At 43.3% G+C, this 21,969-nt stretch overlaps 1 protein-coding gene across 1 annotated transcript in view; it reads left to right on the top strand.

Annotated features, from left to right (window-relative positions):
* The window catches only part of TTLL11 (tubulin tyrosine ligase like 11), a 269,699-nt gene that overhangs the window by 128,072 nt on the left and 119,658 nt on the right, over nt 1-21,969 (top strand). The window contains exons 8-9 of the mRNA XM_021711721.1: nt 5,706-5,801; nt 6,858-6,973. Coding sequence (XP_021567396.1) covers nt 5,706-5,801; nt 6,858-6,973 — 212 coding nt within the window. The remainder of the gene's footprint in view (nt 1-5,705; nt 5,802-6,857; nt 6,974-21,969) is intronic.

A 21,969-nucleotide genomic window follows, 5' to 3' on the forward strand; every position in this document is an offset into this window, starting at 1 on the left:
CAGTGGATGAGATTAACAACAAATTAAATACTGAAGAAGAAATCAGTGAACTTGAAGACATAGCAATAGGTTCTATCCAAAATTGAACAGAAAGAGAAAAATGACAAGGAAAAATAAAAAAGTATTCTACCATATGTGTAAATGAAGTCCTGGGGCAGAGGAGAGAAGGGATGCACAGAGAAACATTTAAAGAAATAAATAGTGACCAAATTGGGGTTGATAAAAACTATCAACCCCAAATTCAAGAAGCTCAAGAAACCCCAAGTCTCACACACACACACACACACACACACACACACACACACACACCCAAGGCTTATAATCAAATTGTGAAAAACCATTGATGATAAGAAAATCCTAAAAGCATATAGAGAGAAAAGGCACAGTACGTTCAGAAGAACAAATAACTGCAATGTTCTCATCAGAAAACTGCTGTAGCCAGAAGACAATGGAATGACAAATGTCAGCTCCTTAAAAAAGCCTTCCTTGGCCCTCCTATCTAGATCACCAAGCCCTCCCCTCCACCCACTGTATCACACTCTGGGTTGCTTTCATGATTGATTTGCTCGTGGTCTCTCTCTCTCTCTCTCTCATTCCTTTAAAATGTAAGCTCCCAGAGGGTGGGAGCTCTGTCTTTTCACTTCTTTATCTCCAATGCCACGAACAGGGCCTGCTGTTTAGGAGGTGCTCCATACATATTTGATAAAGAAAAGAATGCCTTGGGCAAAAGAGGATAAAGGCAGAGAGCAGTAGAGAAGCCTAGGACTGCTCATAGTTCCACACAGTTAGAGCCCCAGGTGTGTGGAATGAGTGGGAGGTCGTCGAGCTGGAGTGTTAAAGCAGGCGTCAGGTCATAGAGCAATCTATAGGACACGCTGTGGGACTCGGACTTCGTGCTGTGGGCAGGAACTTAGGCAGAGGAGTGTTCAAATTCGAGTTGCATTTTAGAAAAATGACTGGCAGCCCCTTGGATCAGATGGATTAAAAGGGGGTGAATCTGAGAGCAGGGAAGAGGTGGGAGATGGTGTAGACCTGTGGAGAGTAGCAGCACGTGGATGGGCCAGATCTAGAAAACTCTTTAGGAGGTAAATGTGCAGGAGTTGGTGGTCAGCTAGAGGTAAGGAGTGAAGGGGAAAGCTTCAACTCGTGTCATCGGGTGGATAAGGAACACAGGGAGCAAAGCAAGTTTTAGAGAAAGAGCATGTATTCTTTATCTATTGCCATGTAACAAATTACCCAAAACATAGCAACTTAAACAAGTATCCATCATCTCACAGCTTCTGTGGGTCAGGAATCTAGGCTTACCTGCCTGCCTCTGGCTCCAATCTCTCGCATGGCTGCAACTCACACTTTGGTCAGGGCTGTAGTCATCTCAGGGCTGGACTGGGGAAAGATCCTCCTCCAAGATCACTCATGTGGTCCTTGCTTCTCCATAGGACAGCTCACTACATGGAAGGCGACATCCCTCAGAGCGATCGAGCAAGAGCACAATAGAAGGCACCTCACGATGGAAACCACACAGTCATTTTATAGCTTAATCTTAGAAGTGACATCCCATCATTTCTGTTTGTTAGATTGATTCCACTAGGTGCAGCCCACTTCCAGGTGTGTGAGGGAGGATTCCACGAAGGCATAAATACCAAGAGGTGGGATCCTTTGGGCCATCTAGGAGGCTGCTGACCACAGATAGTGAGTTTGGATGTGCTGAATTTCAGGGTCAGGACTTCCCAGTTGGAAATACTCTGGATGCAGTTGGATGTGTAGGTCTGGAGCTCAGGAGAGGACCCTCTCGTTGCAATGTAGCTTGGAGCCTTCGCATGAATTTAAAATGAAAGATTTAGGGCCTTTTCTCTCCGACTTGATTTGAAGCTTCTAGGGGTCAAGGATGAAGAACAAATATCTTTAAATCCACCCAGGTACCCCCTCAAAGAAGGTGCTTAACACGTAATTACTGATTGAATTACTTGGGGAAAGCAGAGGATTACATGGTTGAAATGCTCTCCATTTGAGAATTCCTGCTCTGTTGGAGGGACTTGGAGGGTTTTTCCTTTTCCAATCTGTGGGTTCCTGGTCTGCACAAAGTGACTATTAAACTAGATTTGTGATTTTTCCAAAAATGTAAGGTTTTCCCTGGGAACTCCAGTATGTAAAATAGAGAAAAGTTAATCTGATCTGTTTGGTCTCCTCCTTGGTTCCCAGAAAAGAACCCCATTTTGAAAACCACTGGAACAAGTAAATTTTGATTTTCTGCCAGTTGGGACAAGATTTTATGACAAGATCAACTCCAAGTTCTCCCTATTCTGTGATTCTGTTTACTGAGATCCATTGGTGCTACATATTTCATTGTACTCTTGACAAAATCATTCATATGTCCTTGAACTTGTGAAGAAATACAATAAAGCTGGCCTTCATTAAACACTTACTGTCATGAACTGTGCAAAATATTTTATGTTGCATACCTTTATTTGACCCTCTCCCCTACTAGAGTGTAAAACTTTGTCCAGTTCACATATTTCCAGCAGCTATTATAGTCTTTGGGACATAGAAAGCATTCAATAAATATTTTATGAATGAATGAACTAAAGCAAGTAAGTACCATTTATATTTCCATGTTGTGGATGAGGAAACTTAGACTTAGTGCTGCTAAGTAACTTGGCTATGGTCACACAAGTTAAAGGCAGAACTAAGACATGAAATTAGCTTCTTGTGACTATAACGCACCCTCATGCCGTTTCTTTTTGGTGGAATTGGTAGGACACTGGAAAGGGAGCTAGCGCTTACTGAGAATATCTTCTATACAATAATCATAGTCCTATGTACTGCTTTCCACTGCCATTCTTTTCATTTTCCAGATGAGGTTCTTGAGGCACAGAAAGGCTAAACACCTTGCCTGGAGTTCTCTAGCAAGTGCAAGAGACATCTGGAATCTCTTTGACCCCAAAGCTTTCATGTACAAGACCCAATGTATTCAAAAACATGCACCCACATTTAGGTTCCAGAAAATATGCCACTGGTGGTTGTAGGCCATTATGGTTGATGAGGCTTAGCCACTCCTGTTCCAGCTCCCAGCATTCCTATAGCTTTACAATCATGACACCACTGGGCATGGAACAGAGAAGAGTCCACGAGGCTGAGAAAGTAGTTCAATTTCTAAGACATAGCAAAAAGTGAGAGCTGATGACTAAGGAGGATAAACGTTGTCACTGCAGCTGCCATTCTCTGTGGTCTCATCAACATCACTTGTCTCAGACCAGGTCTGAAGTGAGACTGATGATGTCACCATCTCTAAAAGGACTCATCACTCACATCCCCTTGTCATATATTATTAAGCAGATCTATAATACATGTAACATTTTCTACCAAATTTTCATTCCTTTCTTTTCATGACCAAGGAAAGAAAAATACAGTCAGGATGACTTTTCCCAACTTCTCATCCTTACTGCCCTTCATTTAAAAATAACTTCACTTCAAATCATCCCCCAAAAATGGTCTTTCGGGCTCTGATTGCATTAATAAGGATAAAGCTACAGATTAGTAATTATCACTTAACTAATGTATATCCTATATAGACAAGGAAATGAATTTCCCTCATCTTCTTTTCTTAAGACCACAGAGGAGAGGGATCTACAACCATATATTTTTCACTTTTCCTCTTTTGTTCTCCACTTTTTTGGGCGGACAGAGATGAGATCTCACTATGTTGTCCAGGCTGGTCTTGAACTCCTGAGTCCAAGAGATCCTCTGCCTCAGCTTCCCAACGTCCTGAGATTACAGGTGTGAGCCACTGCACCTGGCCTCCACATTATATTTTTCAGACTGTGGGGTTCTGCAGAGTATATCTATGTTAGAAACTTTCTAAATTATCACTTCCATGGAGATAACAGGAGCCCTCCTGCAAATCTGACATCCTTGTAGTCTGAATCTAAATCTTATTAGGAGCAGCAGTCTCAAGGAGTGGGAAAAGTTATCCAGGTAAAAGGTTATTTCAGGCAGAGAGAACAAGATACCTAAGGGTGCCTTGCCCCTATTGCAGGGCATCTAAGAAATTGAAGGAAACCAGAGGGTAAAGCTTTACCTAAGGCAGCATGCTGGATTTATGAACAGGCAGGCATCCAACAAATGGTACTGGACATAGGATGCAGGGCAGTTGCATAGGGCCCTGTGCTGAGAAGGGCTCTGAGCTTGGTTTAATGCTCCATTGTCACCATCATGAAACTGTTAATGCTTTTGGAACAAAGAATCCACATTTTCATCTCGTATTGGGTCACACAAACTATGTAGTCAGTCCTGCTTGGGTGTGAAATCCAGCTCTGCTGCTTACCAGCTAGGCAGTCTCAGGATATCCACTGGCCTTTCTGAGATTTAGTTTCTGCTTCTGCAAAATGGAGAGCATATTCCCTCCTTCAAATACACCGCCATTCAAGTTAAATGAGTCTAAGAATCCTCGGTGCATCATATAGTAATTGATGCCTACTAGGTGCCTATATATCAGAATATCAGAATCACTGGGGGATTTGTTATGTTTTTTCAAAATACACTTTTTCTGAGTTCCACTCTGGGAGCTTATGACTCAGTCAGTAGGAGTGGGTTGGGGGATGCGGTGGTTTTAAAAGGGGTCCTTTTGTGACACTGATGCATACCCCAGATTAAAAAGAGCAACGTTGGCCAGGTGCAGTGGTCATGCCTCTTATCCCAACACTTTGTAAGACTGAAGCAGGAGGATTGCTGAGGACAAGAATTCAAGACCAGCCTGGGCAACACAGTGAGACCTCGTCTCTATAGAAAATTAAAAAAAAAATAACCCGAATATGGTGGCCTATGCCTGTAGTCTCAGCTAGTCATGAGGCTGAGGTGAAAGGATCTCCTGAGTCCAAGAGGTAGAGGCTGTGGTGAACTGTGATAGTGCCATTGCAATCCAGCCTGGGGAACAGGCTCCAAAAAATAAAAAATAAAAAATAATAGCAAAAAAGCAGAGCTGCCTTAGGATTTCAGAGATCTAGCTAAGAAACAACTTAGTAAAGAACGGCAAGAGAAAAGGCAGTGGGGAAAATTGATGGACTACTACTCATTCTCAGCATAATAAAAAACTTCTTAGCCAGGCTCGGTGGCTTAGCCTGTAATTCCGCACCTTTGGGAAGCTGAGGTGAGTAGATTGCCCGAGCCCATGGGTTCAAGACCCGTCTGGGCAGCGAGACCTCATCTCTACAATAAATCAAAAAGTCAGCCAGGCGTGGTAGCGCATGTCTGTAATTCTGGCTACTCGGAAGGCTGAGGCAGAAGGATCGCCGGAGCCAAGCAGGCGAGGCTGCAGTGGCCACTCCCAGCCACTGCACTCCAGTCTGGGCGACCGAGTGAGACTCTAACTCAAAAAAATATATAAAAAATAAAAAATAAAATAAAAAAACTTCTTAAGGAAGAAAGAGGTCATCATCTCACAGCACTTCAGACCACATAGATAGTGCTGAAATGCACTATGGGAACTCATCCTCATTATCAAGGTTCCTATCAAATTTTCTGCTGTCCATTTGGTTTGACAAGTACACCCAGAGGAAGAGGGGCTATGGATAAAAGAAGCCAGGGTCAAAGTCAAGGATGGGGACTGAGTTTGAATCTATTTCACCATAATGATCCTAATACCATACTCAATTCCTGAAAAGTAACTGTGGTTAGAAAGAGTAATTCTGAATTATGTTTATTCTGCACAGATTTTAGGCTTTGACATTCTTCTAATGAAAAATCTGAAGCCTATACTACTTGAAGTAAATGCAAATCCCAGTATGAGAATCGAACATGAGCACGAAGTAAGTATTTTGAACATCTCATTGACTATACTGCCATACACCAGAATGTTCCTCCTCTTGGATTATTCACATAACTAAACAAGAGTCAACATTCTCACATTTTCACATCAAACTCCTGTTCAAGTCAAATACTTTTAGTGTGGTTGAGCTCTGAACATAGTCTATTAATATAAGACCTAGCCGATCTATGGTAATTTCCCAGCATGCCATTCTGCCAATTTTTAAGGTCTGGAAACTTAGAAGCAATGGAGCCTTTCTATCAGTTTTGACGTGAACTAATTAGTTAGCCTCAGAAGATGAACTAATTGAAATTCTATGAATATGATTTAGTCATGTCGACATGCTTGAATCACTAAGATAAACAGTACATTTAGCAGTGGTTATATTTTTTCCTCTTCCCCTATCCAAAAATGCATTTACAAAACTAGAATAGCAAATATTAATATTGAGTTGGGGGGAATTGTTAGGATTCTTAGAATTGTTAATTCCTTAACCCCTTTCTATATTTAATTTTCTTCAGTGAGCATGTATAATTTTGATAATTAAAAAATAGTGTTATTTTTCCTCTTCATGTGTTTTGTTAATTTATAAGTGGAAATTGGCATTTTTAAGGTAGTATAAAAATATTCTTTCTTCCTTTTTTTTTTTTTTTTTTTTGAGTTGGAGTCTCACTCCATTGCCCAGGCTGGAGTACAGTGGCACACTCATGGCCATCCCAGTGTTGACTGGCTGGTCTCCAGTAACCCTTCGACCTTAGCCTTTCAAGTTGCCAGAACTATAGGCACATGCTACCATGCCTGGCTAATTTTTTATTTATTGTAGAGATGAGGTCTCACCAAGTTGCCTGGGCTGGTCTCGAACCTGCAGGCTCAGGCAATCCACTTGCCTTGGCCTCCCAAAGATGATATTCTTTTAAAAATCTCTTCTATAAAGTATCATAATTTAAGCATAATTTAATAGTACAACCCCTTGAGTTAGTTGGAAGATTGGATGCTGATAGCTACTCAGCACGGAATCACGATCTCCACTGTGACACAGAATTCTTACCCATTGAAGCTTTCTCCAGGGGTGTTTGAAAATGTCCCCAGCCTCGTTGATGAAGAAGTGAAAGTGGCAGTGATCAGAGACACTCTGCGCCTCATGGACCCACTTAAGAAGAAAAGAGAGAACCCGTAAGTACTTTTCATGTCACTTGTTTCTGTTAACTCTGCTTCCTAACTCTGTGTCATGTCCTAAGCAAGTCAGTTAAGTTCTTGGAGCCTGTTAACACTGTGAGTGAGATTTACATATTAAACAATATAATAATTCATATTGTCATTTTATAAATATTAGTCCCCAAGCAACAAATGACTCAAAATCAAGAGTAATTTGACAAACAGTGTTCACTGGATGAATTTCTGACCATTATCCAATCTAAAAAGCCTCTTTAAGAACCCAGTCTCCCTCAGTGGTAGGGGTCTCCATTTGCCCACCATTGCTCACATAGTGCTTCTCTTTGAAGTTCTCAAGCATTGGAAGTATAAAATAAAATTCAGGAGAAGAGGGCCACAGGTAACTTGGATGTGGTAAGAGTTGCCTCCTGTCTGTTTTCTTCCTGATATTTACACTCTTGCAGTGTAAACTTTTAGTTTCAAAATTTGCAGAGCCAATTTAATGACAGTTCTAGCATATTTGCAACCAGTACAATTCTTCTCCATCCCCAACCACCCAGTGGGATATGACTTTGGGATGTTGATGGATGGATGTGCCACGCCTTCTCTCCATGGAATCTCTCCAGAAATGAATGATATTTCACTTGGCTATGTTGTTTGTTTTGTTTTAACCAGACACCAAGCTCTCGCAAAGTGAGGGTTGAGTAAAGATTATTATGCCAGTGTTTTAGTCAGAAAAATCAAAGACAGATGTGTCAAATAGCACCTCTCATACCCCCTGACAAATCAGATGGACCCAAATGCACCCAGGCAAGTAAAGCACTTGTCAGCAATGGTTCAAAACTGAGAGAAATGCTGATTTCCCCAAGTAAGGGATGTTTTGCAGGTTCCTCTACTAAGGCTCCTCCCCGACTGGGTTGAAACCCAAATTTTGTTAGAATTACCCTCTGATAGAGCTTCTCATCCTTTGCTGCACATTAGAACCATCTGGGTAACTTTCAAAAATACAGTGCTAGAGCTCCCACTTCTACAGTTGCTGATTTTTATTGACCTGGGATGGAGGCTTGGCCACAGGAAGCTTCTAGGTTACCTAGGTGATGCTGCTATGCGACCAAGGTTGAGGGCCTCTGCCTTGTAGGAAATGTTACCCTGAAGGAGCATTTGTCATATTCTGAGTCAGGCTGGATGGCCTGCTCAGCTGAGTTCTCAAGAGGGTTCTTCACGGCATGAGGCACAGATTGCCATTGTTGGCAAGACTCGGCTGAGAATGCTCACCTGCAGTTTGTATGGGCCGGTCCTGCCAGGTGTGTCTTCCACCAGCCAATGCTTCAGAGGGGTTAGTGTGTCCTCTGAGCAGCCCAAACTTGATGGCAGCCCAATAGCATGTTCCCTGGTATGTATGAATGCAGCTGCTTTCTTTAGCCATCTCTAAGGAAAAGCAATGAATTAATTAGAATTTGGTCAGATTTATTGGAATAAAACTCATTCCTCAAAAATATATTCTCTAGTAGCTGTTGATCTCAACTGCAGAGATTAGGTCCTGAGAGATCTTTGACATTGTGGGGAGATTTGGGTGGCCATCTATGGCAGCATGGCATGGAGGTAGTTTTTTGAAGATGACCTTAACACATTAGCATTCTGATTCCTTTGGTGGGAACAAGACATTCAAAAGTCATTGTGTGGCCGGAGCCAACTTGACCTTGGCCACCAAAGCATGAAGACATGGAAGGATTCCACTGTATTTTCACTAAATGGCACTGAACGAAAATTAGTTTTCTTTTTCTTGTTCTAGATGGTTTTCTTTACCTACACCTGTTTAATCCATATGAGCTGCAGTTCTAAAATTTAATAGCAGTGGGGCACAGGACCATTGGGAAAGATGTGAAAGGCATTTTACAACCTATCAAGACATAAATAGCAGCACCTCATTTTTAATTTAAAAAGCATTGACTTTTTAAAATTGATAACCAGGAACAGTTAGAACTTCAAGAAACTGACTTTAATTCTAACATAAAAACACTTTATTTTCACCCTTTCCTACCTACAGTGTAAAGGTATGTGATAATAGCTAAGTGCCACTTACTGATATTTTTTCTTAATTCCATCTTTTTTCTTTAAGTCCAGCAATGATTATCCATGAAAGTACTTTGTCAACTAACAAGTGTGTTTATACATAAGGGATTATAATTATCATTTCGACAACTTTACCCTGCAGAGGAAAAGGCCAAAATTATTATCAAATCTTTTGTGTAGAAATGTTTCAGAATAACTTGAAAAAGCGCCAGATTTATGCCCACCAAAAAATGCAGTGTAGTGTTGAATCTTGGATGTCCAAGTTTGAGATCATGTCACTCCGACTGCATAAAATGATGCCACATAAACTTCCAGGCTAGAAGTTACCTTTAAAAGCTGGAGTTTATAGATTTTGCATAGGATTTGTTCTAACTTTTTAAAACAAGTGATGTTCTAGCCTTTCCCTTCAACTCTTTAACCAAGGAGGGTCCAAAGTCCACCATTAGTTCTTTCTTCAGGACAGTTTGTCAGCAAGATTGTTGAAGTGGGCCTTCACTCTCCCCACACAGACGGAAGAAAAAGCATAGACTCCCTGAACCCCTCAAGTCCCCAAACTGCTCTGGAAAGTTCAGAAGAGAAATGGGTTCATGTGTCATGCACCTCTGTACACCTCTGGGTCTTGTAGCCTGGGACCAGTTTCTCGGTGGGACTGAAAGCAGTCTTCAGGTGGTCTAAGGTTGGGGGCGGGTATTCAACTCTGCTGATAACAATTTTGGCATAGTCAAAAGTGCTTCTCTTGAGCTGAAGAGACTGAGATTTACATCCTGACTCAGCCATCAACCAGTGGTAAGTCCTTGGGGATGTTGCATAGCTGTGTGGAGCTTCAGAATCCTTTTATGTAAAATTAGGATCATGGTATTTAATAAACAATGAGAGAAACTTTTAATCCATGCTAGGCAATTAATAATGCTAAGTTTACCACCCAAGAGTGAAAAATATCTACTGAACTTGAAACGAATAAACAAAAAATAATGCTTAGTTGTTTTTCTCTTTCTTGGTATACTTAAGGTAGAATTTTGAATTTAAAACTGATAACATATCCTAAAACTGAAGCCCCTAGATTACTATGGACTAGAATTGACACTGGACCTGATTACCAATGGAAGATTCCATTTCCAGGGAGCAAGATGTCACTGGCCCATATTCATTTGGTGTGTTTGGAGAAATTACCTTTGGCTCCCGAAGAAGGAAAACATTCATCAAATGAGAATTATTTTGGCTCCAGTAGCATTTTGTAATCTCTAGTGGCTCCATTGATTTTCATACTAGGGTTCTGTGGAGGCTCTGTGGGGACACAGGAAGTGGGAGGCTCATTGGATGGAGTTCTGGAAACATCGTATATGTGGAGATAAAATTCACATTTTAGAAAAATGGGCCATTTAAAAGTGTACAATTCATTGGCATTTAGTACATTCACAATGTTGTGCAACCTTCACCACTAGCTATATCCAAAATGTTTTACCATTCCAAAAGGAAGCCATTAAGCCATCATTCCCCATGGCTCCCTTCCTCCAGCCCCTGGCAACCACCAATCTGCTTTCTGTCTCTATGAATTTACCTATTCTGGATATTTCATATAAATAGAATTACACCATAAGCAGTCTTTTGTGATTGGTTTCTTTCACTTAGTTTAATGTTTTTGAATTTCACCCTTGTAGCATGTGTCAGTACTACATTCTTCTTTACAGCCAAATAATGTTCTGTTACATGGATATACCACATGTTAGTATTCGTTTGTCAGTTGATGGACATTTGGGTGACTGCTTTCTCTTTTTCAACAAGAGAGATGCTGCAATGGTCTCTTATTTTGATGTTCTATATTAGATTTCATTAGAAGGGAAAGGGTCTTTTTTGCTACAAGAAGTTTGTAGAAGCCCTGATTAAATCCAGCTTCCTCATTTTATTTACGGAAGCACAGATCTTAGAAATCATCATACTGGTCAGCTCCCTGCTACAGGAATCTCCCTTCTAAGCACCCTAACAGAGCAGCAGTATGTGTCCTGACAAGACACTGCACTTGGCCTGAGCCAGGTCTGGGGTGAAGTATTTACTAATTATTGCCCTATGAGCATGGCCACACCACTTTGTTCTCTGATGGTGTCTATGCAATGAAAATCGAGGTACCTCCTTAGTTGGATTGTCGTGGTCACGACATGCAATGACACACATGAAAGAACCTCATGAACCCTGAGAGAATTAGACAAATGCTAGCTCTGAGGGTCATCAAGTGGTCAATCAGGCGTTGTTTTAAATCATGCTTATGGTGACAGTTCACCAGCTCCCAAGGCAGCCTCTGTGAGTTGTGTGCATGATGGTTCTGCCCCCCTGAATCATGTGTGAGGAAATGATCTAGGGGGAGGTAAGAAACCTGCCCCAAGTCATGAAGCTAGTTGAAGGCAGTGGAGAACCTGGACCCAGGCCTGGCATCTGCACCAGCCTCCTCTCATCTTGGCCACATGGCTGCATTGGTCTCCAGTTTCCACTTCACATTCAAGGCTTAGCTTCCAAGGTAAGGAAAAAATAATGAAAATCAGCAGAAAATGTCCCCTCTACTCATGATATTCGGGCAGCTTAGGTCTTGCTTTTTGAAAAAACTTCTATCAGAAGCAGTAGTGAGTACATTGCATTCCCTGGTTATTTTTAAAACAAAGTGATTCTTCCATCAGTTGATTAATTTTGGGAAGGTTGACTTACTCCTGGGAGGGCCATTTTATTAGCATTGTGTTCCTCTTCCTGAACATAGATATCTCTGGTAACTGGACTCCTTTCTTAGGAACCATAACCCTTTAGGGCCTCGGAGTCATATAAATGAAGACAGAGACCGGCTTGGGGAAATTCTGAGGGGATTTTCTTGGTATCATGATGTCACACAGGGCCTGAGAGCTGGGTTATAAACTGCTTGCCTCTTACTCAAAGGCATGTATCTGGAACATGACTTACACAAGGCCCAGAAACCCCTTTTCCCATAGTGACATTTCACAATCCTTTCCCTGGTCCATCTAGCTCCTACTGTCATAACAACCAGTTTTATTATAAAGAGAGGAATGAACCAGCCTGCTGGAGCATAGTGCAAAAGCAGAAATGTTTGTCTGCTAAGAGTTTTATTGTGAGTTCAGGCTTCACTTCTCACCTTAACTCCAAGCATGTCTCTTGGATCCTGTGCCATGCTTAGAACCAATAGATGAATCCCCAAATTAGGGAGATTCCATGTAGAATCTATGATAAAGGTGAAACATTCTAAGAGAATGGAGAACAGGGAATCTCCCAGTGACTTAGTTTCACAGCCGGGGCTTGTAGTATGACCAAGAAATGTGGCTTTGTCTACTCCTGGAGAAGAATAAAGAAAACACACTAATCAGAAGTCTTCTAAACCCAGACTCTTGCCCCTTTAATTGACGATACAGCTTACTAAAATCTCAACAATAGGGAAGAGGGGTTCCTAACTATCTCAACTAAGCATAGCATCATAAATATAGAACATGATCTTTTTGACTGGAGAACAGACTCTTCCAGAAGAATCATCTGCTATCCTAATGAGCAGTACATCTATGTGCAGCTGATCTTGGGTTGAAATTCTGTGGTTCAGTTGATTTCTAAGGGTTCCTTTGGGGCCAGAGCCTACAGATCAGCACATACTGACCCAAGTGCCTTTGAAGGCTTTACATAAATAAGGAGTCTGGGTCATAGAGAAATGAATATATTCATCTGCATTTCATTTATACCATGCGTGAATTAAATAGGCTATCATTTAATTGTTTATCAGGCACTTATTGTGTGCCCAGGGAAGACCTACATATGCATTTCTATAAAGTGGAAAGTGCTAAGTACCGCAGACATAAAGGCAAATTGCCAAGGGAGGAAAGTGTAGGGAAAGGTTTTTTCCTGATGGGAAGAATCTTTATGGTATTACAATAGTTGTTCTAGGTCCACTTATGAGTGAGAACATGTGATACTCAGTTCTTTGTTTCTGTGAAAGATCACTCAGTATTATACTGTCACAGACTTGGCACTTGGCTAAGGTTTAAAGGGTGAGTAGGGTTCAAAACACAAAAATGAGAGGAAGGAGGACCCCAGTGGAGGAAACAAAGACACAGGCTCTGTGGGGGGATCCTTGAAGATTTCAAGTAGTCTGGAGAGACAGGTGCACGAAGTGGATTAAGAGACAGGAAGAGGCGCTAGATGGGAAACTAAAGACCGGAGAAGAATGGTCTTGAATGTCAAACTAAAAAAACTGGAACTTATTTTTAATCTGTAATGCCTGGCATCTTTAAGAGTATCTGTGAGCCCAGAAATGACACAAGATTTTGTGTATATGTGTATTTTTTGTGGAACAAAGGCCAGAAGTTTCATGATACTTTCAAAAAGTTAAGAACCATACTGTCCTATTATTGGAGGCTCCGATAAGCTGCAACAGCTTGTTCAAAGTTGGGACGTTGCAGTTTTAAGATACACAGTGCGGGGAGACACCCCTTATCAACAAGGGTGCCTGAACGAAGCATATTTGGATACCTAACCCTTAACTGTACCCCACAATATCAAAATAAAAAATATTGATATTAAAAAAAAGATACACTGTACTCTCTGTACATTGAAAAGTCTGTTTCAGATGACAGCAAGCTAGAAAAGTGTTAATGCATTTTCAAGTAAGAACAGACAAGAGATGACTAATGGTAAGTGCATTACTTTATGTGCAAGAAATAAAATGAGACAACTCTCTTCCATTTGAAAATGTTTAGGCATTAAGTCAGAAGTAGCCAAGAAAAGCTTTATTTGTGAGCAGTCTGTTGAGAGGGAACCATTTCCAAGACTTATGGGGAAGCTTGGCATTTCTGGAGCTGATGTGAGAGTGTCATTTCAGAGGGCCATTAGATAGGAGACAAGCCCCTCCACCAGCAGGTAGGCACGCTCTCCCTCTCTCCTGTGCGAGAAGCAGATGGAAAACTAGACAAGCATATGGCCAGTCAGTCATCATGAAGGAGGAAATGGCAGTGCTGAATTCTTCGTGGGCCCTTCCAGAGTTAGTCCAGGTAGTGACAGAATAGCAAATGTTTTGGGAAATTTCCTGACGAGTTGCACCAGTAGCCTTAAATGTCTGTGTACTTTTATTTATTGATTGATTGATTGATAGAGATGAGATCTTGCTATGTTGCCCTGGCTGGGTCAGGTGATCCTTCTACCTCAGTGACCTGAGTAGTTGGAACTGCAGGTGCTGCCATGCCTCACTAATTTTTTTTTTATTTTTTGTAGAGAGGAAGTCTCACTGTGTTGCCCAGGCTGGTCTCAAACTCCTGGGCTCAGGCAATCCTCCCACCTTGGCGTCCCAAAGTGCTGGGGTTACAGATGTGGGCCACCATGCCCAAGCTTCGTGTACTTTTAAAATCAGCAATTGTTAGGTTTTTGGAAGGACACAGCGTGGTCTGAGCTGGAGAGACCAGGGTTTTGGTATTAGCTCCACTTGACCTCAGAAAAGCCGTTAGACTTTCTGGAGTTCAGTTTCCTCATCAGAAGTGAAAGGGAATACTAGTTGCTGCTCTGCCTGTTTCACAAGGGAGTGTTTCTTGAGTGCTCGCTGTGTACACATGGTGTAAATGTTACATGTTTTCCCATTCAGTCCTCACGACAGCCATCTGCAGTAGGGGCTCTGACTACTTCTGTTTAACAGATGAGGATTCTGAGGCTTGGAGAGTTTGAGTGACATGCCCAGTCCCGCCAATGACAGATTGAGATTTAAAACCAGGTCTGCCTAGCTCTTGGCTTGAGAGAGATTGAACGTGAAAGTATTCAGCACACTGAGGAGATGGGTGCCCGTACGGTGTTAGTGTTCCCTGGATTGGCTCGTGCCTATTCAAGGACCCTTCTCTCACTGTAAACTTTGGGGCGTGAACTCCTGTCTCTATCTTTAGGACCAAGTTCAGAACATGAACAGGTGCTTATGAGTAAGGAAGCTCTGTGGCCAGCAAGGCGGCCACCTCATTTTCAGTAATGTTCAAAACCAGAACGAATAAAATGTGTCAGTGTTGCAGAGAACAGCAACTTACAGTAGGATCTACACACACAACAAGAGAGGGCATTACCAGACAAAAAAATATTCCTGTGCAGTTGTGTGTTCCAGTTTAGGGAACAGACTGAAATTTGAGAAGACAGGTGAACCAAGGAATAGGTTGACCCATAAGAAGTCACCAATAAGAAATCATTTCTGGAATACAAGAATAGCAATTTCATATGATTCAGCCTAATAGCTGGCCAGGAGTGGTTAAGTCAGGCTTCTGGAGGGAGGTGGGGATTACATTTGCTTGGAAAATGTAAGTAGGCTTGGGGAGGAAGGATAGAGGCAAGAAGCGGATGCAGGGGCTAGGTGGAGCTGAGGAGGCACCCATGGGAACCCAGGACTTGTAATCATTGTGCTTCCAAGAGGGTGGCTTGAGGTAGAGAAGACAGATGCAGCGTCTCTGCTGCCTGTTTCTTATTAAAACATTTTCCTTGTTATTATAAAAGTGATGTATGCTTATTGTAGAAAAATTGGAAAACATTGAAAAGTGTGTATTATAAAATCTCCTTCAAATCCACATTTGGATAATTTATAAATGGATAAAGCACATTTATAAAATAAAAATTTTCTTCTGTGTTGTTTTATAGTTGAAGCCATACTATCTATGTATACTATCTATATATCATACTATCTATATAGTTTTTGTACACTGCTTTTGTTTTCCTCCATTTTACGAGGTAGCAGTTGCCCCTGTCTTATTAACAACTACTATTTGTAGGTATTATTTTCATGAGTCGCTAGACCAGTTTGCCTCCCTATTGGAGAATGCTTAGTTGATTTCTAGCATCTTGTGATTAAAGCCCTGTATGCAATTAGAGCATTGTGTTTGGGTAGAGAGAGACACCTGAGGCAGCAGGCATTAAGATCCACTCTTATTTTCAATGCCTAGATAGGAGAGCAGAGTGGGGGGCGGTAGGTCCCAGAGTCAGACCCTGGGGGTGAATCCTGGCTGTGCCATTTATAGCTGTTACCTTCCTCTCTGCACCTTGGTTTCTTCAACCGTCCAGCAAAAGGAGTTTTCAGTTGGATGTGATTAAATCTGCAAAGCAATAAGAAGTTCTTCACTTGGAGAGAGGAATAATGTTGCTTATTCCTAAGAGAATATTTATCATGGGAAATATCCAATCTGGATGTATTCAAATTAATTGAACACTATATGTAACCTGGAAGATTTTCTTTCCTTTTTTTGTTCTCAAAGTAAAAATAAAGTGTGACGGAAGAGGTGGTGAGTGGGAAGAGGGCTGCCACAATGCCAGGTTCATGCAGGGCTATGGGATGGGCTTGATTTTCTTCTAATGATCTGCTGGGTTAACAGAGATGAAAGAAGACAACGGAAGCCAGATTTAGTAATCACTGGAAAGCCCTTGGCTGTCAAGCCAGGAGGTCAGCAAGATTCTCAAGCTGCTTTATTTCCTTCTCTTTTAACGCAATTTCCATTCCCTCCTTCATGCTAAGCAACATGAAAGTCCTTTGCAACCCTCATTACAGAGGCTGATGGGAGGGGTGTGTGAGAGGGTGGATCTGAGCAGTTCAGAGCGGTAGGATCCACCCCAGGCTCATCTGCTGCTGGGTGCACCTGTCATAGAGTCAGCTGTGTTCCATGTCTAGCTATGGAACTGACTTTCCTAGGTGTGCCCTTGCTATCTGAGGGGATGTGTTTGTTTTCCTAGAGAGAATCATTTTCCTCCTGTAGATTGTACCATGCCTCTGTAGCACTGGAGGCCAGTCCTGAGAAGCTGCTACACATGAATGAATGAAAGCATGAACGTATGAATGAATACTTGTGTGCATGCATGTATGAACGAGTATTGAGTGCTTGTCAGGTGAGGACTCTGTGCTAGAGGCTGGGGCAGTGATACCTGTAGCATCTGTGATGTGTGGGATGCAGCAGGAACACCAAAACTGACAGGGGCTGGGCCTGGGCATGAAGTGATGTGGGGCAGGATGGAGGGCGTGAAGGAAGCCAAGCCCTGAAAGAACTCCAGAACATTCATGGCTGTGTCGTTCATAAAAGCTCCAACCTGGAAACAACCTAACATCCACCACAGAAGAATGCATTAATTATGAATATTCAATCACTGGAATATTTTATGTCAATGAAAATGCATACCGCTGTAACTCTGCATTGATATTGATGTAGAGCAAAAGAAGCAAGTCATTAAAAATACCTTCATTGTGGCTCCAATGAAATAAAACTTAAAACAGGCAAAACTGAACTTTGTTTTACAGAGATGTAACCTTAAGTCACAAAAATATGAAGAAAAGTGAGACATAGTGACCAGAGATTTTAAGGTGGTTACTTCTGGGCAGAGGTGGGCAGAGGATGGTGTGATCTGAGAAGGGCACAGGTGGAGACCGAGATCCTGGTTGTGTTCTAGTTCTTAACACAGGTGGTGGCTGCATGGGATTAGCACTGTTCTTTAAACATACACGACTGTTTTATGCACACTTCTGTGCATACTGTATTTGGTGAGTGTGCAGGAAAAGCAAAGAAGTTCAGCATAGCAGGATCATAGCAAGTCAGCAGGGAAGGTGTCAAGAGATGGAGCCAGATGCTGCAGGCCTAATTAACGGGCCAAGCCAAGCATTTTGCTTTTCCTCCTAAAAGCAACGGACAGGTTTTTTATTTATTTATGTATTTATTTATGTATTTATGTATTTATTTTTTGTTGAGTTGGAGTCTCACTCTGCCGCCCAGACTGGAGCACAGTGGCACGCTCCCAGCCACTGCAGCCTCAATCTGCTGGGCCCCAGCAATCCTTTCGCCTCAGCCTTCCAAGTAGCTGGAACTACAGGTGCGTGCTACCACGCCCGACTAATTTTTTATTTATTGTAGAGACGAGGTCTCACCAAGTTGCCCGGGCGAGTCCTGAACCCATGGGACTCAGGCAATCCACTGGTCTCAGCCTCCCAAAGTGCTGGGATTACAGGCTGAGCCCCTGAGCCTGGCCAATGGACAGGTTTTAAACAGCAGGGTGACACAATGAGGTTTGGATTTTAAAAGGGCCACTTTAGCTGCAGCCTGAAAGCCAAATTGGAGTGAGGCTAGGGCAGATGTGGGCCAGTTAAGAATTTTGGGAGATGACGGTTGTGTGTGTTAGAGCAGGGGTCCCCAGTCCTCAGGCCGTGGACCTACTGGTCCATGGCCTGTTAGGAACCGGCCTACACAGCAGGAAGTGAGTGGTGGGTGAGCTCTGCCTCTTGTCAGGTCAGCATCTCCTGTTAGGTTCTCATAGAAGCACAAACCGTGAACTGCACAGTGAGGGATCTTGGTTGCATGCTCCTTATGAGAATCGAATGCTTGGTGATCCTCCCCCTCTTACTCCCTGTCCTCCACCCACCCTCATCCCCATCCAGGGAAAAATGGTTTTCCATAAAACCAGTCCCTGATGCCAAAAGGTTAAGAGACAGTGGCAGGGATGGAGAGACATTTGTATCAAGAGGAATTTAGGAGGATGAATGTAGAGGACTTGGTGATGAATTGGATGTGACAGACGAGCCTCAAGGAAGAGCCAAGAACCGGGTTCAGGCTTGCACCAGTCACAGAGGTGGGAAGCCCTGGGAAAGGAGAGGCTTTCTGAGGGCATGATGAAGGGCCATGAGACTTCCAGGTATACTACATAGTAGGTAGTTGGGTACGTGGGCCAGGGACTCAAGGGGGCATAGGGCAGGTGTGACCTATTATGGGAATAAGTGTTCCCCAGAGTAGACAGGGCCAACCCACGTGGTCAGACTAGACATCGTCTATTCAAGAGATTTCAGTGGCGACTGTGGTGAAGTGAGGTGAGCCTGGGACAAGAGGTCGGGACTCAGATCCTGACTCTGTTGCTTTTTCTCTTTCTGGCACATTCTTTAACTCTGTTGCACAGTAGCATGCACACAGAACTCAGCGCTTCTTGCCAACTTGGTCACTGGGCACAGAAACGTTCTGTCCTTTTGCGTGTCATCCATATTATCTTAATTCATGTGAAGGCTTTTGGAGTTGTGCTGGTGGCTTGGGGCCCTTAAGAAGTGCTTGGCCTCAGGTGTAAGTGGTGCCCATGCCTGGCAGGAAGAGTGATGGAGCCACTAACTAGTGCGGCAGGAAGGGAGGGTTCTCTGGAGCATCTGCTTCTCTCCAGCCTCCTCCTTTTTTGCTCATTTTTGTTACTGTCATCATCACCCCACACACCTGTACAGAGCTTGGCAGTTACAGAGTCATTTCAAACCAATTATCTTAAATGATAGTCACCCAACCTTGCAAAATAGGCAGGATGGAATAGTCATTATCCCCATTTTACAGGTGAGGAAACCAAGACTCAGACAATGTGGCATTGCTTAAGCTTTAGGTTTTAGGTTGGAACATAGATCCCATGCGCCAGATCTGCCAGCTGAGGCCTCGAAATGGTTGTATTTCTGCACACCGTGGCCTCTGTGAAATGCTGAGGAAGAGTGACTGCAATCTGTTCTCAGAGGCGTGGTTAGGAAGGGGGACTGGAAATCCTCCACTAGGAGGCAAGGGTGAAGGTTTTAGGGTTGTTTTGCTTGGATGCTGGGAGGATAGCATTACCATTCTTAGCTTGAAGGTGGTTATGTGGGAGAGTCTCTTAAGGCACCAAAAGGCAAAGAACCATGACTAAAATTTGCAAAGAGATTTAAGCTCAATTAAAGAAAAAAAAACACACCAACTTACTTTGTCTGGAATGATAAGGGTTGACTCAAAGGAATAGTGAGTTCCATGTAGTTGGAAAAAAAACAAAACTAAACAGCCATATGCAGAGAAGGAGTACCAGCTCTGGGATCAAGCAGACCTGGGTTTAGCTCTTGGTCATATCTTGGGTAAGTCACTTTACCTTTCGGAGTCCAGGTTTCCTCATTTATATGATGGGCATAGTGGTGCCTACATTGCAGTTTGGTTGTGAGGATCAAACAAGGTGCCAAACCAGATATCTATGTGCATACATCCCACAAGTATCTATTGAGATTCTACTATTAATAGGTGCATGGTATGTGTTATCTGACTTAATTTTCATCAATTTGCATGTAGGCCTGCCCCTGACATTTGTGGGGCCCAAGAACGCAAATGGAGAGCCCACCCTCCTGCCAGTTTCTCCTTCTCTTCCCCCTCCTGACTCATCCACCCCTGCAAGGCATGGGGTAGGCACTTCAGTTCACACAACCAAACTCTGTCCACTCCAACCCCACACCCAGCTGACTTTCCTTGGCCATTCCTCAGGTCTAGGGGGAAAGCCCCAGAAGCACCATTTGTCTTTGGGAGGTGGACTCCAGTCATTTTGGAGGGGAATTATCTGGGGTCCTGGGTACCCAGAATGGGTGTCCAGAGGAGATGGGGCACAGGCTCTATGGGAGCATGTCTCCTTGGCCTTGAGGACTCCTTGTCCTTGGAAAGAGGGACTGCTAGCATTGATCTAGAGAAGGACTCTCTCAAGTGCAGAGTCCAGGGCAGGGGACCCGTTGCCAGGGTCTAAGTGTAATATTTTCTGCTAGATTCCTAAGTGGTGGTGCTTAGTTATAGTTACCTTGGATGTGCTCAGCCATGAGCCATTCTGGGGCCTCAGTGGCAGTCTGAGAGGAAAGGTACAAAGCCAGGAAAGCAAGGGGAGGGGGGAAGGGTGGGGAGGGACAGGATGTTAGGATGGGCCAGCGGTTCAAATTATGATGTCTGTAGGCAGAGATGACTTAGTTTCCTTCCGGACTGGGGCTCTTCCCTCCATGGTAGTGGAGGGAATCCACGGATAGACTGTTTCTGTAGGAATCCCTGGGCCGTGGAGAAGGAACCTCCTGATTCTAGATTGGGTAGACAGTTGGAGGAAGACCTGAGAGCACAAGCCCCTCCCCTGGGGGTGGGGGTGAGGGAGAAAGTGGCCAGGACCAGGCCTCAGTCATCCAGCCTGGAGTGGAGGATAAAACCGCGGCCCTATTAGAACTGCCAGCTGGGCCAACATGGCAGCAGGGATGGTACAGTTGAGCCTCAGATTCCGCTGCAAGTCAGCGGGCCTCTCCCAGGCCCCTCTTGTACTGGGCCTTGGAGTCTGCTAACTGCTCTCTGCTGCAGTCAGCACAGGCTGAGGGACCGGATGGGGCAGATTCCCTTCATGCAATATCTTAGAGCCTAAGCTAAGTAGGGACAGAAGAGAGAGGCCACCCAGGCTGCATATGGGTGGTTCCCTAACTTGCTTGGCATCAGCACATCCTGGAGGGTTTTTTAAAGCCCAGATTGCTGAGCTCCACCCCCAGAGGTGCTGACTCATTTGCACTTCTAACATGATTCCTCGTGACACCAGTGCTGCTTGTCCAGGTACAACACTGAGCACCACTGGCCCACCAGCCCCGTCCTTGTGTCTGTCCCAAAGCACCTGAAGACCCTGGGAAACAGCCCTGAATTCCTCCTAGGGCTTGGCACTGTGATCTCAGTGGGTGGTCAATAGGACTCACTCCCACACACAGAGGTGGAGGCTGCCCAGGCAAAGGAGACTATTGGAGGCAGTTTGCCAATAACAGAGAACAAGACACCTGGTTTAATATAACTCTACTCATAGGTGTCACAGACATTGCCTATGACCACAGAACTGAAGGAGCTACATGGAGCCATTTCAGAAATTCACATTTTTATTAATATTTCCTTTCCCTGCCTTTCTGTGCAGGTTTCTTAAGACGAGTGAAATATTACATGATTGTAAAACCTAACCTTTAGGGCACGATCAAAACCCTTTAAAACAATTCTTCTAATGAGGGAAAATGTTGCAGATCTTGTTTCCCCCTTTTCATTCTCTTCCAGTTGCTTTGTAGACAAAGTCCTAGATGAATTCTCAATTTTAACTCAACCTTTCTCTGTAGCAGAACAAGTGGTGGGAAAAATTTTTTCTCTAGGCAGCAGCAGCCTTTCTGTCTCATT

Source organism: Carlito syrichta, unplaced genomic scaffold (genome assembly GCF_000164805.1).
Source record: "Carlito syrichta isolate Samal-C Ts95f unplaced genomic scaffold, Tarsius_syrichta-2.0.1 Scaffold302529, whole genome shotgun sequence".
Classification (NCBI taxonomy): Eukaryota; Metazoa; Chordata; class Mammalia; order Primates; family Tarsiidae; genus Carlito; species Carlito syrichta.